Source organism: Megascapheus bottae, chromosome 22 (assembly GCF_031878675.1).
Source record: "Megascapheus bottae isolate mThoBot1 chromosome 22, mThoBot2.hap1, whole genome shotgun sequence".
In the NCBI taxonomy this organism is placed as follows: Eukaryota; Metazoa; Chordata; class Mammalia; order Rodentia; family Geomyidae; genus Megascapheus; species Megascapheus bottae.
This window is the reverse complement of record NC_143530.1, coordinates 16,550,342-16,568,441: the sequence shown is the minus strand read 5'-3', so window position 1 is coordinate 16,568,441 and position 18,100 is coordinate 16,550,342. Positions and strand designations below refer to the sequence as shown.

Genomic DNA, 18,100 nt, shown 5'->3' with positions numbered 1-18,100 from the left:
ATGTCTTTGAGTTTTTTTAATGGGACCATCTTCCTTTCTATATCTGCACTTGGCATTCTGGGGAACATTTTTGTTCTTTTGATTTACATGCGCATGTTTACAGAGACCAAGAAGAAATCTATATATCTTGTATTCATCCACTTGGCCTTTACGCACACCATTATGCTTCTTATAAAAGGGCTACCGATGTCACTGGCAGCCTTTGGCATGGAGAACTTCTTAGAGGATATAGGCTGTATGATTTCTTTTTACCTACAGAGAGTGGCTCGAGGACTTTCCATCTGCACCAGCACTCTCCTCACCCTGGTCCAGGCCATCACCATCAGCCCCAGAGACTCTGCCTGGAGAAAGCTAAAGCTTCAATCTACATGGCACATTTTTCTCCTATTGCTGTCTTTTGGGATACTCAATGCCTTGATAAGCATGAACTTACTATACCACATGAAAAATATCAGCAGTTTGAATGTATCACAAGTTACTCAAAGTGACAGCTATTGCTATTTTGTACCAGACAACTTGCTAATGAGGTGGGTTTTCCTTACCCTCATGGTGTTGAGGGATGCTGGGTTTCAGGGCATCATGGCTGTGGCCAGTGGCTACATGGTGTTTCTTCTCCACAAGCACCACCAGCGTGTCGCCTACCTTCACACATCCAAGCTTCTCTACAAAATTTCTCCTGACATGAAAGCTGCTCACAATGTTCTCCTTCTCATGCTTTGTTTTCTTTTCTTCTATTGGACAGAATGTGTTCTTTCTCTTCTTTTTAATGTTTTCTTAGAAGAAAATTCCATAGTAGTAAATATTCAAGAATATCTGAGGGTTGGTTATGCAATTCTCAGTCCCTTTATACTGATTCTCAAAGATAGAAATCTGGCTGATTGTTGGCATTGAAAACTCATGGATGAAATTTCCATTTCATTGATTATTGATTACATAGTTGTTAATGCCTTCTTTTGTTTTGTTCTGTTGGTTTGGCAGACCAAAATGCGCCTGGCCCAGGCTCTACTAGCCTCCTTACCACTGATCAATGACCCCGGTGCCTTTTTCTTCTCACTTTTGAAAAAGAGTGTTGCAGCTACATTCATCCTGTCTGGCTTGACAAGGCAATCCTCCTGCCTGGAAATCATAGACAAGTGTGATTTAGTGTGCTGTTTCAGCATGCCCAGCACTAATGTTGCTTTGAGAATTAAACCTAAACATTAAAAAGCCATTTTGCTTGTGTTTTTTTTTGTAAATGCACACCTATAGAAGGGAATTTTTTGATGACTGAAAGACTAATCAAATTATTTTGATATATAATAATGTACAAATTCCTTCATAATTAACTTTAAAGCTGTAGGAGAATAATAGTATTTATTAATACATAATCATGTTTCAATTTTTAGCAGCATTATGAAACTCATCAACAATATACAAATAGCAAAATAGGTGTTGTCTTCTGAAAGAACTTAGCTTAGTCGAGTCAGAATTAAAAGAATTTAAATTTGGTCATAGATTACCTGATTATTCCTGCATTCAAAGCATGTCAAACTAACAAATGAAAATGAACAGTAATCCAACAGAAATTTGAATAAAGGTATTGATCATTAGCTCCTTTGCATTACATAATGTTGTCTGTATTTATTGATCCAAAAATCATCTGGGATTGAATATTTTAGGTGAATTACTTTCTTTTTGTCCTCAGAAAATAGTTTTAGTGTTACTATTAATATTTTGGACTGGGGGCCACCATTTCAAAAGTAAGGTAATGAATACATTTCTTTTTTGGAACAATGTCAGCCTTTCCATTACTTTCCCCGTTTGTCCCTACACACAAGTCTCTATTTATTTAATATGCGGTTTTTTGTTGTTGTTATTGTTTGGTTTTTATTTTTTTTATTTTTTGTTGTTTAAAGGACTTGAACTCTGTGCCTGGGCACTGTCCTTGAGCTCTTCAGCTCAAGGCTTACGCCTTGAGCCACAGCACAACTTCTGGTTTTCTGGGAGTTAACTGGAGGATAAGCATCTCATAGACATTAGTATCTGGACTGGTTTTCAACCACCATCCTCAGATTCAGCCTCCTGAGTAGCTAGGATTACAGGTGTGAGTCACCAAGTCCGCCTTGTGAGGTTTTATTTTTGTTTGTTTGTTTGGAATTGAAACAGACACTTGTATGGAATGCATAAGTCTCATTATAAGATATTAAGTCAACTTTGGACAGTGGACAGGTAATTCTTAATCTTATGTTCTCCCAATTCTAGGTGATCTGCCCCTTTAGCCATAGCTCTACTTTCAGCTTCTGGTGTTTTATTGGTGATAAGAGTCTCACAAACTTTCATAGCCAGGTTGGCTTCAAACCACCATCTTTGGATCTATACTTAGCAAGGTTCAACCCTTGCAAGGAAGCCCTAGAGTTTCCCCTCTCTCTTCCTGTAGCATTTTCGTAATAGCTGGTCTTAAATTGATGAGTTTGATGAATTTGCAATTGATTCTCGTGCAGACTAACATAGGACTACCTAACTTCAGTTTTGGAGTTGTGTGTAGCCAATTCTACAGCACCATGGTTGAAGAGGTTCTCTTCCATCCTGTGTTTTTGGCTCCATTAACAAAGATTAGGTAGCTTCAGGCCTGTAGGTTCAGATCTGGAACTTTCCTTCTATCCATAGGTCCTCAGGCTTGTTCATGAGCCAGAACCAAGTGATTTTTATAACCACACTCAGCTCTTCCTTCTACATTTTTTAAATGAAAACTTTCATCCCCTCCTACCTTCCGGCTAGGCTCAGACCACCATCCTTATACACATGGTCTCCAAATTAGCTACGATGGCACACATACAGCACAAGACCAGCTTACAAATGAGATTGGCTCACAACTAAAATCTGCCTAGAATATCTTACCACAGTGTTCCAACAACCTGCCTCCTGAGTAGCTGGGGCCACAGGCAGGAACCACTGAACTACAGCAGACTGCAAGACAAGGTAACTACAATCCAGCAGCAAGAGAAATATGCAGGCACATGTCAAATAAACAACACATTTCTGAATGCTTAGTGAATCCTTCAAGGACTCAGAAAATAACTAGAATCAAGTAGAAATGAAGTCACAAATTACCATGAACTTGGGGTATAATGTGATAGGAACATAATTTATAATTTGTACTTAACAAAGAAAGAAATGCTACTCATTGCACCAGGTAAAATTAATTATTGCTACTATTCAATTGCTGTTTACTTTCATTCTTACCATATGCAACTCATTCCATCCCTCTTTGTCTGGCTTTTTCCATTCAAATTTAAATCATGGAAATCATTCACACTACTAAGGGATGTTCTTTCATTTATAAACAGGATTTTGTTTTTGTACCTTCAGTGTCCAAAATGCAAAAATGGGAAACAAACAATCATTAGTTTGCCTCTCAGTCAAGCCCAGTACCACTGCCACTACATCCAAGCCACGTGTCTGTATTTATTCTCAATGTTCCTTCATCGCAGTAGAATAAATAATAGAAGCATTATTCTTCAGTGCAATTGAATTGCAGAAGTTAACCCTTAGAATTGTTTTTTTGAAAAGATATGCTTGAGCTCATTGAAGTTTCCAGTCCCAGTTATGGTTATTATAATGAATAGGGAGGGAGAACATGTTTTCACAGTGGTTACACTGGTTGACATTCCCCCCATCAGTGAATAAGTTCCCTTCCCCTATAGTCTCACTGTATTTATTGTTGTTTTTTAAGATGGTCATTGTGCTGGTGACATGAAGTTTTCATGTCCTTTATGGCTAAAGATGGTGAACATCCCTTTAGCCATTTGTACTTCTTCTGACAGCTCTCTGTTCTATTTATTTGCCTATTTTCTAATTTTATTTTATTTTTTGCCAGCTCCAGAGCTTGAACTCAGGACCTGAGCACTGTCCTTGGACTTTCTCAAGGCTAGAGCTCTACCACTTGAGCCAAAGCACCACTTCTGGCTTTTTCTGTCTCTATGGTACCAAGTAAGCAGGCCTGGGTCATCGTGCATACTAAGATCCACTCTACCACTAGGACAAACTCCCATCTACTTGTCTAGTTTTAATTGGGTTAACTGTTCATGCATTATGATTTCTGTAGATCTTTAATGTTTGATCTCTTTGTATATTCTGGTTAGTAATTTTTTTCAATTGAATAGGTGAATAAAAACAGATGAGGTCAGTTGGACCGGAACACATTGCATGCACAAATGGAAATGTCATAACGTGAACACTTTCCCATACTTGGTACAAATAAAAATCTTCAAAATGTGGGCACAAGTGCCTCACACCTGCAACCTAGTTAGTTAGGAGGCTTCAATCTAGAGAATCCTAGCTTCACTCCAACAGAAAACTCTGAGACTCTATCTCCAATTTCCCAGAAAAATGTACGAATGGAGGCATGGCTCAAATGTCCTTGTCATCAAAGAATCCGATCAGGATTTCTTCAAGTGAGGAGTCTCCAGTACTGAACATCCTTTATTATATTCTGTGTTTAAAGGACTTCAGAATGCAATGGGACTGACCTCTTCTGTCTCACAAGCTAATGTCATCCTGCTCCAAATCTTGCAACTTTAGGAAGTTGAAAACAAGTTTGAAGACACTGTAGACATAAGTTCTAGACATTTGATTTGCCGTTCAGTTTTTCACTTCACTTCTTCCTATTAAAATAATTAAGTCTCATTTAAGCCAAAGACAACTTCTGAGGCAATGATAACTTCTGAGACAATGATATGTACTAATTGTAGAGGGAGAGGAAAAGTTGTACTTCAGGGACTGAGATTCTTCAGAGCTTTCTTCTCTCTGACATGGATAAAACTAAGAAAAATAAAGTCTGTCAGTTAATGAAATCCAAATGCTTCACACATGGGATTGGTACAATTAGGGCCTGGTCGGCCTCAGTTTGCCAGACGGACTGACCTAGCCTTTGCATCAGAGCTGCCTAAGTGAGTAGTCCTGACAATTCTTTCATTTATGCATAATTTGTTGCACCAGTTTCCGTCAGAAATGTGAATGCCTATTTCTCTTTAACTATGCAATAATGTTGCTGAGAAGGTGTGAAAGCCTTAAGACTTTCATTCTTCAATACTTGACCAGGCAAGCATCTGAAGCAGAAATGTGAAGGAGACTACTTCCTAGAAATATGACTCTAGAAATAGTGAGTCAGTTTTGTGTTCAGAATCAAATACTGACCATGACAGTGCTCAAAAAAATTCTAAACTACAAATTTGGATGTTTGGATTTTGGTAGTCCAAAGAGGACTTGAGAATAATAGAACTCACAAAAAATCCCAAAGGTTGGGAAGGGTGGGGGGAGGGTAATGGGTACCAAGACATGTGAAAGGGTATCAGTGTATGTGAATTAATGCACCTTCTATCTGGCAAATATCATGTAACCCTTTTATTAATTACAATAAAAAAATTTTTTAAAAAGCCCAAAGGGAAAGATTGTTATGAGACCAACAATATCTGAACAATTATACATATTATGATTGTTCCTTATACTCCAGAAAAATACTAAGTTTCACAGATTTCTATCATCATTACAGATAATTTCTTTCAGAGAAGTGATTGCCGAATCCAATGTTATCTGCTCAGGATCGTGACTCTGCTCAAAGGAATTATCTTCCTCTTTGTAACTGCACTTGGCATTGTAGGAAATGTCATTGTTTTGGTGAATTTGATATACAGACTTTGGAGAGGTGCTCAGCAGAAATCTATACACCTTATTCTCATCCACTTGGCTTTTACAAATACCATCCTAGTCTTTTCCTAAGGTTTATTGAAAGCAATAGCAGCTTCCTGGATGACACAGGCTGCAAGATGGTTGTTTATCTGGAGAGGCTGAGCCGGGACCTTTCCATCTGCACCAGCAGCCTCCTCACTGTGGTCCAGGCCATCACCATCAGTCCCAGAGACTCTCTGCCATGGAGATTCAAGCCAAAGACTCCATGGCAAATGCTTCCCCTGCTTCTCTTCTTATGGATCCTCAAATCTTTGAAAGCATCAACCTACTTCATTACATCACAAGTAGCCCAAAAAACAAAACAGAAGTTGCTAAAAATATCCATTATTGTTTTTTTTAACCAGATAGTCAGAAAATCACATGGATACTTCTTATTCTCATGGCCATAAACAATGCCATGTTTCAGGGTGCCATGGGTGGAGCCAGTGTCTACATGATATTCCTTCTCCACAAGCACCACCAGCGTGTTCTCTACCTTCAGAGCTCTCACCTCCACAAAACTCTTCCTGAAACGAGAGCTGCTCAGAGTGTTCTCCTCCTGATGCTCTGTTTTCTTTTCTTCCATTGTATAGGTTATCTTTTTTCTTTCCTTTCAAATTCTCTCTTGCAGGATAATTCTGTGATACTAACTCTCCATCAATTTTTGTCCATTGGTTACGCATTTCTTAGTCCATATTTTCTGATTCTCAGAGATGGAAACCTAAATATTTTCAAAATTTGTGGAAGAGAAAGGCATTAGGAAAGTGTTTCAATGATTTTACAGAAGTTTGAAATAGTTCAGGAACCTAAATATTTTCAAAATTTGTGGGAGAGAAAGGCATTAGGATAGTGTTTCAATGATTTTACAGAAGTTTGAAATAGTTCATTTTACTCTTTGGGTGGTTAACAGGTCTCTGTTTCTGTGTTGTTCTGTTTACATGTAACTGGGGAATCCAACCCAGGGCTTCATGCATGCTAGGCAAGCACTCTCCACTAAGCCACATTCTCAGCCCAAGTAATGATATTTTTAAAGGAGGAAGGAGAATCTTATAGATAGCAACAATCAAAGAAATATATGAAAAAAGCAGAATTAGATTTTAGTTTCAATGTAGAGAATTAATAAGGAGACAATCAGAAACTTGAGCAAATCTACCAAGCAAGGGAATTTTGGTAGAAGATATAAGAAGATGTATTTAAGAAAAAACATTTTTGTCTGTATACATTCATAAAAGTCTCTAAAAACTGCTTTGTAAGCTCTAAGACTGAACACCAAAAACTGCGTCATTGAGCTCTCTGACTCTGCCCACTAGTCTCTTGTGAGAGTTTATTCTCCCTTTTCTTAATAAACTTTACTGTTTTTAATAAATTCAGTTTAACTATGTTTGTATGTTAATTGAAAACTTCTGTCATGGTTATGCAAGGATCTGTAATGGAAATCACACTATTGCATCATTTTTCTGATATATTAGAGATCTCAAATTGTTTCATGTATATGCATGTTCACAAAACACACATTTATATAACTTTCACTGCACTGTTTAAAAATAAAACTCTAAAGTAGGAAAGGAAACTATGATACTGGAGATTCTGCGTTGTTCATCTATCACTGTGTGATTGCATGTGAAGGAAAACAGAAATGCATAAAGAAAATGGGTAGTTACTTTATTTTTCTTTTTTTTTTTTTGCCTGTCCTGGGCTTGAGCTCAGGGCCTGAGCACTGTCGTTGAACTTTCTCAAGGCTACAGCTCTACCACCTGAGCCTCAGCACTACTTCTGGCTTTTTTGCATGTATGTGGTACAAAGGAATTGAACCCCAGTCTTCCTGAATGCTAGGAAAGAAATCTACCAATAACAAATTCCTGGCCCCTGGCAGTTACTTTTTTTTTTTTTTTTTTTTTTGCCAGTCCTGGGCTTGGGCTCAGAGCTTGAACTGTCATTGGACTTTCTCAAGGCTAGCACTCTACCACTTAAGCCTGAGCACCACTTCCAGCTTTTTGCTATGTATGTGGTACCGAGGAATTAAACCCGGGTCTTCGTGCATGCTAGGCAAGCACTCTACCACTAGGCAAAACTCCCAGCCCATGGCAGTTACTTTTAAGCATTTCTCTATACCTTTCTGAGAAAGAAAGGGGGTAGGGAGAGAGAGAGAGAAAGAGAAAAAGAAAGAGAGAGAAAAGATTACATAATACACTGTATAAATATACAAATGAACAATGGGCATTGCACAATTTAATTTGCCAATATATATATATATATATATATATATATATATATATATATATACAATGGCAAGTAAATAGTTTGAAATTTTGCACCAAATAATTCTTCCAGAACCAGAATATATACACATATTACATGAGACATGGATGGATAAATAGAACTAGGTGTGACCACTCCATTTTGTAACAAAGTATGAAAAAGGTAACGGTTCAAACTGAAGAAGCAGTCATTTATTTTCACTGCTGTTACTAGGACACATATATGTCTCACAAATATAGTCAAGAACAAAGAAAACATTGTGCAATTAACACACTAAACTTGGTGGGCTATCATTCTGTTTAAAAGCTACCATTTTTGTCAACATTTTGATTTACTATTGGAGCTTTTTGTTTGTTTGTTTGTTTACATTTGTTTACTTTCGGCATATTCCTTGTTCAATATTCACATGTTGAAGCAATGTGATCTCTCCATTACTTTAAACACGAGAAAGCTTCCTCAGAGTATACTACTCTTTCTCAGTATCTTAATTCAGAGAGGATACAGATTTGACATGGATAGTGTCTTAACTAAGGGGATGCTTCTAAAATGAATTGGAAACCTCAGAGACACATGGGAATGGCTACTTTGTAGATTAATGAATAAAAACCTGAGGTGGACACCCTTTCAGGAGTAGTATGGGCAAGAACAATTTTAGTGTTAATGACTCTGAAAGTAGTTGAGCCTACTGAAGATTCATTGCTTGTGTGCTCATTCTCTTTTCTGCTGCCTGGTGCCCTCCTTCTGCCCCCCCCCCCACCACTATGCAGGGAGACGCCTTTATAGGCTGAAGGCATGGCCATGCTGAGAAGGAACTATCTGGAGTAACAGCCTCTAAGAGCAATGAGCCTGTCAGCATTCTTGTGAGGTCACTGGAGCTCAGGGATGCACTCTGGAAGCCACAGTTAGTGGACAGAGGCTCTACATTGGCCCCAATGGAGTCAACCTCAGAAAACCTGGTCTGGAAACCAAATTCACAGCTGGTGAAAGAATCTAGGAAAGGAGACCAGGTGTCTGTTCACACATGGCTACTGGCAGTGCTGAGTTTCTACCCAGTGTTTCTGCTGGGTCTTCATTATTCAGGATGAAACTTCACAGACATGATTCCTTATTCTTGAGACTCTTGTCCCAGGTCATTAGCTCAGATCCAAGAATTTTTCCACAAGTATCTACCTGTGTCTGAGGATAATTTTTTATAAGGATGGATTGATTTGTTTCCATATGGATTTCCAAAGGATCCAGCACTGAAATCTTGAAGACAGTCTTCTTTCTTAGGGGGAAAAGTGGCACAGGCAAGGAGGAACATAGACTTTTCAGCTCTGTTTTGCTGTCTGGGAAGAATGAGTAAAATGTACAAGTAGTGTTTAATTGTGCTGAGAAGATTTCATGCTTTCATTTACTGGGTTAGTTTCCTCAGGTTCACTGTCTGATTTAAGCATTGTTTCTTTTACAAGGAAGAAAGGAAAATCACACACATTTCTTCAAGAGAAAAGTAATATGTACATTACAAAACTGATACCATTATAGATTCAGAAATGATAGTGTATTGTCTCAGTCACCAGACTCAGTGACCATGAGCTTGTCTCTCACGACGGGAAAAAATAGTGCTATTCTCCCCTTGCAGCCCAGCCTTATATCCCTACTTAGTTACAATCTTTTGTAGTAGGGATTAGGAAGGTCCTTCATGGCATTAGAATAAAAAATGCATAGGGCCAGTCTTTGAAATTGGTAAATTATAGAAGCGAGATTTAACATTACACAGACCTAGATGCCCATCAGTTGTTGGTAAATAAAATTTGGCATACATACAGAGTGGAATTTTATGCTTCCATCAGAAAGAATGACATCAACCCATTGATAAGAATGGAAATTCTTGCTGGGTGCCTGTGGCTCATGCTTGTAATTCTAGCCACTCAAGAGACAGATCTGAGGATCATGGTTCAAAGCCAGCTAGCCATGAAAGTCTATGAGACACTTTATCTCCGACAAACCACTACAAAACCAGAAGTGGTGCTGCAACTCAACTGGTAAAGCGATATCCTTGAGCTGAAGAGCTCAGTGACAGTGCCCAAGCCCAGAGTTCAAGCACCATGACCAACTGACCCCTCCACCCCCCAAAGAGAGAGAGAGAGAGAGAGAGAGAGAGAGAGAGAGAGAGAGAGAGAGAGAGAGAGAGAGAGAGAGAGAGAAGGATGGAGGCAGAGACGGAGGGAGGGAGGGAGGAAGGAAGGAAGAAAGGAAGGAAGAAAGGAAGGAAGGAAGGAAGGAAGAAAGGAAGGAAGGAAGGAAGGAAGGAAGGAAGGAAGGAAGGAAGAAAGGAAGGAAGGAAGGAAGGAAGGAAGGAAGGAAGGAAGGAAGGAAGAAAGAAAGGAAGGAAGGAAGGAAGGAAAGAAAAGGAGAAAATGGAAAGTCTGGAAATAGTGATATTAAATGAAGTAAGACAGATGCAAAGAAACAGGCCTTTGCCTAGTTTCCTTATTTATAATTAGTATATCTTAGATAATTCTAGCAGAGGATCATAATAGTACAATTGCAATCACCTTATAAAATGATGTTAATCTAATGAAATATAAGATATAAAACAAAAGATTTTCCCCCCTTAGTGTACTGTATGCAGTCATTTCTTTCTCTTTCATTTTTATTTTTTCCTTTAGTTTATCTTTATCCTCCCCCCAATAGCACTGTTTTTTATTTTCTTACATTTTATGTTGCATATACAGTTAAATAAATAGTACAGATACTGGGATAGAAAGCAGAATTACAGAAATGGTGAGACAAAGCACAAAGAGTGAATGAATGCAACAGGGATACTCACAAGATACTGGGTTGGAAATGAAATTTACAAGTTGGAGAGGGGGGAGTAAGTAGGAGGGGCTGATATCAGGAGATGTTGAGGGAATGGAGAACGGCATTAGACTCATTTCCTTCCCTATGAAATTGTAACCCATCTGTACACCAGCTTTCCAATGAAAAAACAAAAGAAAAGTTTTAACCAGGTGGGAAAAAGTAATCAATAGAATTTTGTTTGGAAAAGGGAAAGAGAGTAACAGCTGGTTTAATGTGTATTATTTATTGTTGAATGAAGCAAAGACGTTGAAGGGCCCATGTGTGAACACAGAACTAGGGGATTCTTACCACCCCTAGAAGAATGGCTGGGGCTTACACAGAAATTGGAGCCCCAAGTACTAAGCATTCTTTATCAATGTCACAGATTTACAGAAGGACTTGAGAAGGAAAGAGCATGGCTTACTATTTCAAAAGCTGCTTCCCAAAGGTTGAAACTTTAGGAGATATGACAAGTGTATGTACAGAAACTTGGTCTATAGTTCACTCTCTCATTCTGTAAAAACATAATTTTATTGTTGTTATTAAGGCGCTGTACAAAGGAATTACCATTCCCTAAGTCAAGTAATGAGCACATTTCTTTCTTGGTCATTGTCAGTCTTTCTTCACTTCCCCCTCGCATACCTGCTCTCAAGTTATACTTTCTCTCTGTTGTATGCAGAAGAACTAAATGATAATTAAGCCTGATACAATTCCTGATGCAATCAATGTAGTAATTGTGGAGGGAAAAGCAAAGTTGGACTTCAGGGACTGAAACTCTACAGACTTTTCTCCTCCTTGTCAGGAAGACAAGTGTGGAAACTGAAGTGTCAGGTGGTTTCTGAGAGCTCTGGATACACAGAAGGTACAAGTATGGCTTGAGAAGCCTCCCTAGGCCAGAAGGACTAAGCCAGAGTGTCCTCACCACAGCTAACATGGTGAGTAGACTTAACAATTCCTTATTTAATTCATATGTGCTACAAAAAAATGTGCCTCAGAAACTTCAATGTTAGCCTCTTTGCTTGAATCATGGAGTACATGACAGGGTTGATGAAGCTGTGAGTTTCATAAACTGAGGGAAGTCACATGAATTTTATCATAGTGTTATGGAGCAAGAGGCAACTATCTTATTTTTATATAAGAAAATGTCCCAGTGTGGGCATTAACTTGCCTCAACTTGCATAACCTTGCATGCTAGGCCCAGACAGGGTTTTATCTGTCTAGTTTATTATAAATCCTGTCTTTAAAACTAGTTTTCAGCTAGGTGTTGTGGCTCACACCAGTAATCCTAGGGACAGCAAGCAGTCCCAGAGTTCAAGCCCTACAAACGGCGGGGTAGGGGGGGTGGAGAATTGAGTTCATGGCTCTTGTACTGTTTGGACCTGATATCCACATATTAAGGAGACCCATATGTCTTTTATTCCTTCCGTCTTGGTTTATCTCACTCAACATAATTTGCTCTAGTTTCATCCATTTCCCAGCAAATGTCATTTTTTCATCTTGTGTGGTGGCTATGTAGAATTCCATTTTAACTGTAAATTTTTAAAGAAAATGTAAAATTTGTTAGTCATTGTTGGTCTTTGTCTTTCAATGTTGTAGCATGTTTCACTATATGCTTGATATTTAGAATGGATCATTGCTTCCTATGATTCCATGGGATATACCAAATTGCCTCAATTGTCAGGGAAGGACTGCAAAGGAATCAATACAATGATAAAGCTACCCGATACCAAGGATCAGTATAACTCAGGCCTCATGAAGATCATGCTGTGAGAGACTTCCAGAACAAGGTAATTTAAAGCAATCCTGTAAAGAGGGAAGGAGAACAGAACAGCTGACAGAAGGTATTCCAAAATATGCAAAAATGTTCCATGGATTAATGAAAAGATCTTACTTTGCTTCATTGAGGGAAACCATGCAGCCTATGTTTCTTTGGGTCTTGCTACTTCAGTTAATATGATGGGAAGGGAAGGGAAAAACAAGTGGGAGGGGTGGGGAAAGGGAATTGGGAGAAAAACATGGAAGGGGTATAAATGTTCAAGAAGTAAAGTACCCACTACATGATGAATGTAACTGTAATCCCTCTGTACATCACCACAACAATAAAATAAAATTTACAAAACTGCCAGTTATTTTACATAATTTCTAGTAAAAAATGAAAATAGAGCCATTAGATATGAAAGATTAAATCCTATCCAGGCTCGAATAAGAAAAGTGAACTTGGTCTGATGAGGAACTTGCAAACTTCTTAGGAAAAGTGACAGAGATAAAGTAGCCTGAAAAGTCTGTTAAGATCATTGTTTTTGCTAAGGTCATGCAGCAACTTTAAAATAATATCATGACACTCTATTTGAATATTATTATTTTGAACCAATAATGCCCCCAACTGACTACTACATGCAGTCAACACTCAGTAATACTAACACAAACTGCTCTCATCTTATAACAGCACATAATATCTAGGTAATTCCCTTCTCTTCTTTTCCCTTGATAAACATGAACCAAGGTAGAAATGATTCCGGCTTCATTCCGAGCCACAGGAGCATACAATGGGAATTTAAACTTCTCCTAATGATCCTCAGGAAGCAAGCCATACTTCCTCTAGGGCACTCTTTCTAGCTGGAGCCAGTGGGGTTCTCTGATATCTGGTGAGCAGAGACTCTATTGCTGATTCAAGGGTTGTTTTTCATATATTTTTATTGTGATTAATAGAAGGGTTACATTATATTCACCAGATATGTATGTGCATTAATTCACATACATTGGTACCCTTTCTCATGTCTTGGTCCCCATTTCCCTCCCCCCACCACCGGCTGATTCGGTTTTTTAAGTACTGCATCATAGCTGAAGAGGTTCTAAAGTTTGACCTACTATTAAGGACCAATAATCCACTGAACACTTCTCAGCACTAAAACTCATCAAATCATTTTACATATTAAAACACAATAATGTTGAAGTATAGGCATCAAAGATAAAACTTTGAAGCAAAACATAAACCTTTTCAATGCCTTTCAATAACTTCCATAGAATCTTTTGTTTTGTTAAATACTTATTTCTTACCTTTTGATGAGTATTGAACAGCACTTCAGAACTGTCTATGTGTGGTGGGGCGGGGAATGGGGGGCGATCGAGGGGGTGACAGGTGAGACATGCGTGAAGGTCTCTGGAAAGGTTTAATGGGAATATAATAGGATGAAAAAAATTATAATGGGGAGAAATTCTGATTAAAGGACTTTGAGATTCAGTGTTGTGAGTTGGACATGCTAAATATTTTGGACTTAAAGGGAAGGGGAAATACAAGATGAGACAAAGGACAAAGGGTGAACCAATGTAAAGACAATAATCACAAGACACTGTTGGAAATGAACTTTACTACTTGGGGCAGGGAGAGAGTGGGAGAAAAACATGGAAAAGGAAACAATGTTCTAGAAGTAATGTACTCATACCTTATGACTATAAATGTAACCCCTCTATACATCACCCCAGCAATATTTTTTTATTATCCGGGTAATGTATAGATGGGTTACAGTTACATTCATCAGGTGGTGGATGCATTACTCTTCACGACTTTTCACAACAAAATTTTTAAAATATATATATATATATGTGTTGAGTTTAAGGAAGTAGACTGATTTTGCTATTATGAACTCAAAAAATCTAGGTAGAAAGTTTAGATTTGTGAACATATTGATAAAGACTGCATTTTATTTTATTTTATTATTACTGTTAAATTTTGTCAGGGAAATGTATAGAAGGGTTATAGTTACATTTGGTAGGTAGTAGATTACTTCTTGAACATAACAAACTCTATAAGAAAATTTAAATATGAATATGATTATTAGTATTATTTTGAACAAAAAAGGCTACATTGACAGAGTTTTCCTTTCCTTGGTGGTATAATGGCCCAAAATAGAATTAAAAGTTGCAAAAGTTAGGAGTTGAAATGGCACCACAACAAATTCTCACCATATTTAGTTTCAAAAAACCCTGGAGACTGCTTTTATTGCATTTTTTATTTTATTTTTTATTGCCAGGATAATGTATAGAGGAGTTAAAGTTATATTTGCCAGATACTAGGTGCAATACTTCTCACACATTGATACCCCTTCTCATGTTTTTGTCTCCATTTCCTCCTCCTACCCCATCCCAATCATCTTATTTTCTCCCTTCCCTTTCCTATTTCAAAGAAACAAATGAACATATACATACGATATACCAGGTAACAAAATCAAATACAGTAACAATATGAGATTAACAGTAAGGGCAACAAAAGGGAAGAGAAATAACATAGTACATTAAGAACAATAACCATACAAGATAAAGCTCTTGTTTCCATATCCTAGAGATCCTTTCATTTAGTCTCATCCCACATGACCTTATAAGCACCTGGATTTTACACTATTATAATTCTCTGCTAAGAGAGTCCTAGATGTGTACTAATTAGGACAAATAAGGGAGACCATTGATCCTATGTTCTTTGGGTCTGGCTTACTTCACTTAATATGATTTTTTTCCAAGTCTTTCCATTTCCTTACAAATGGGGAGATGTTGTTCTTTCTGATGGCAGCATAGAATTCCACTGTGTGTATTACATCTTCTTGATCTAATCATGTACTGAGGGGCATCTGGGTTGGTTCCATTATCTTTGCTATGGTAAATAGTGCTGCAGTGAACATCATTGTGCTAGTGGCTTTAGTATGTCCTTGTTTCTGGACGTTTGGGTAAATGCCAAGGAATGGAAATGCTGGGTCTTAGGGGAACTCTGTTTAGTCTTTTGAGGAACCACCATACTGCTTTCCATAGTGGCTGATGAGTGTGCACTCCCACCAATAGTGTAGTAGTGATCCCTCCTGGCCACATCCCCACCAGCATCTGTTATTAGATTTCTTGATCATGGCCATTCTGACTGGAGTGAGGTAGAATCTCAAAGTTGTTTTGATTTGCATTTCTTTTATGGCCAGAGATCTCGAGCATTTCTTCATGTGTCTATAGGCCATTCATATTTCCTCTCTTTAAGTCTTTAGCTCATTTTAAGGGGATAGTTATTACTTTGAAGCCCAGACTGTGGGCTTTCTATTTAACTTGCTAGCTATGTCCTTTGCCATACAGAAGCTCGGTAGTCTAATGCAGTAACAATTGTACAAATTTTCTTAAATTTGTTGTGTTTCTGGGTCTTGATTAACAAAGTTTCACCTGTGCCAAGGAGACCTAGTGTATCTCCTATGCCTTCTTGTAAAGTTTTCACGGTATCTGCTTTTACCCGAAATAAAGATGGTAGTTTAGTCTATACTAAAAGATGCTCAAGGAGTGTCCCATAGGGAAATAAAAATAGAGTCCTTTAGGTAAAAGATAAACTTGGAGTCAGGAGTTTGGCCTAGTGGTAGAGAACTTGCCTACCATGCACAAAGACTCAGGTTCCATTTGTCAGGATATGACATACATAGAAAAAGCCAGAAGTGGTGCAGTGTCTCAGGTAGTAGAAAGCTAGCTTGAGAAAGCCCAAGGACAGTCCTTAGTCCCTGTGTTCAAGCCCAGGACAGGGAAGAAAAGATAAATAGATAAATCAAACTAGTACATGGAACATGACTGTTCTTTTTCCTGAAAATGTATGTTATATATGATTTTTTTTGCAGGTGGGTTCTGTCCTTATCAACAGTTTCTTAAATATGGTGGTTGCTGAATCCAAATTTCTCTGCCTATAAAGTAAGACATGTCTTTGAGATTCTTCAAGGGAACAGTCTTCCTTTCTTTGTCTGCACTTGGCATTCTGGGGAATATCTTCATTCTTTTGACTTACATGCACATGTTTAAAGGTAACAAGAAGAAATCTGTATACCTCTGTTCATCCACTTGGCTTTTACAAACATCATAATGCTTCTTATAAAAGGAATCCCAAAGACACTACCAATCTTTGGAGTAAAGAACTTCTTAGAGGATATAGGCTGTATGATTTGTATTTACCTAGAGAGAGTGGCTCGAGGACTTTCCATCTGCACCAGCACTCTCCTCACCCTGGTCCAGGCCATCACCATCAGCCCCAGAGACTCTGCCTGGAGAAAGCTAAAGCTTCAATCTGCATGGCACATCCTTCTCCCATTGTTATTGTTTTGGATACTCAATTCCTTCATAAGCATGAACTTATTCTACCACATAAAAAATATCAGCAGTATGAACATGTCCCAAAGTACTCAAAGTGACAAGTATTGCTATTTTGCAGCAGACAACTTGCTAATGAGATGGGTTTTTCTTGCCCTCATGGTGTTGAGGGATGCTGGGCATCATGGCTGTGGCCAGTGGCTACATGGTGCTTCTTCTCCACAAGCACCACCAGTGCGTCGCCTACCTTCACACATCCAAGCTTCTCTACAAAGTTTCTCCTGAGATGAAAGCTGCTCATAATATTCTCCTTCTCATGCTTTGCTTTCTTTTCTTTTATTGGACAGAATGTATTCTTTCTCTATTTTTATATACCTTCTTAGAAAATAATTCCATTATTGGAAATATTCAAGAATATCTGAGGGTTGGTTATGCAATTCTCAGTCCCTTTATACTGATTTCCAAACAGAAATCTGGCTGAATGTTGGCATAAAACACACTGAAGAACGTTCCATTTCATTGACTTTATTGAATATATGTTTTAGCGATTTGATGAGTTCTATATGAGTCAAATTTGTGTTTTTCATTAGATTGCTAATCCCCAGAAAAACTTTCTAACACAAATCGTCCTCATGATGCAGCCTTTTAAAAAGGTATTGTCAGGAAGACATTTTACACTACATAGAATGGCCCAAAAATAGTGCCAAAGGAAAGAAAGAATTCTTTCCATTGATGATGCATGTATAAAATACAACATATTACATATTACATATATTGTGATGATCTCTTCCACTCCATACAAACACTATGATATGAGACATTTTTTCCAGGTATGTATCAAGGTCAACTTGGGTTTTCTTCAAAGCTATTTCTCTGCCTACAAACGAAGACATGGTTTTGTCTCTTGTGAAGGGAAGTACCTTTTCCTTTGTGACTGGATTCGGCATTGTGAGGAACATTCTTGTTTGGTGAATTACTTATTCATATTTGAAGGCATGCAGAACAAATCTATATACCTTATATTTATCCATTTAGCTTTTACAGATATCATGATCCTTCTTTTAAAAGGAATTAAGAAGACAATAGCCTTTGAGATGGGAAACTTCTTTGGTGAAATAGGCTGTAAGGTCATTCTTTACCTCACAAGGCTAGCTCGGGGTCTTTCCATCTGCAGCACCATCTCCTCACCCTGGTCCAGGCCATCACCATCAGCCCCAGA

At 38.1% G+C, this 18,100-nt stretch overlaps 1 protein-coding gene and 3 pseudogenes across 1 annotated transcript; all 4 read left to right on the top strand.

Moving 5' to 3' along the window:
• On the top strand, positions 1-891 carry LOC150048218 (vomeronasal type-1 receptor 4-like). The gene has a single exon (XM_090356208.1). It carries the CDS (start codon positions 1-3, stop codon positions 889-891), a length of 891 nt encoding a protein of 296 aa, XP_090212334.1.
• A 93-nt stretch (positions 892-984) lies between these two features.
• Positions 985-6,466, top strand: LOC150048217 (olfactory receptor class A-like protein 1; annotated as a pseudogene).
• Positions 6,467-16,495: 10,029 nt separating this feature from the next.
• Positions 16,496-17,384, top strand: LOC150048216 (vomeronasal type-1 receptor 4-like; annotated as a pseudogene).
• A 388-nt stretch (positions 17,385-17,772) lies between these two features.
• Positions 17,773-18,100, top strand: part of LOC150048215 (putative vomeronasal receptor-like protein 4) — a 922-nt pseudogene continuing 594 nt past the window's right edge.

Excerpts from the sequence above, each read along its gene's own strand:
- LOC150048218 (XM_090356208.1), top strand. The coding sequence starts at position 1 with ATGTCTTTGAGTTTTTTTAATGGGACCATCTTCCTTTCTATATCTGCA.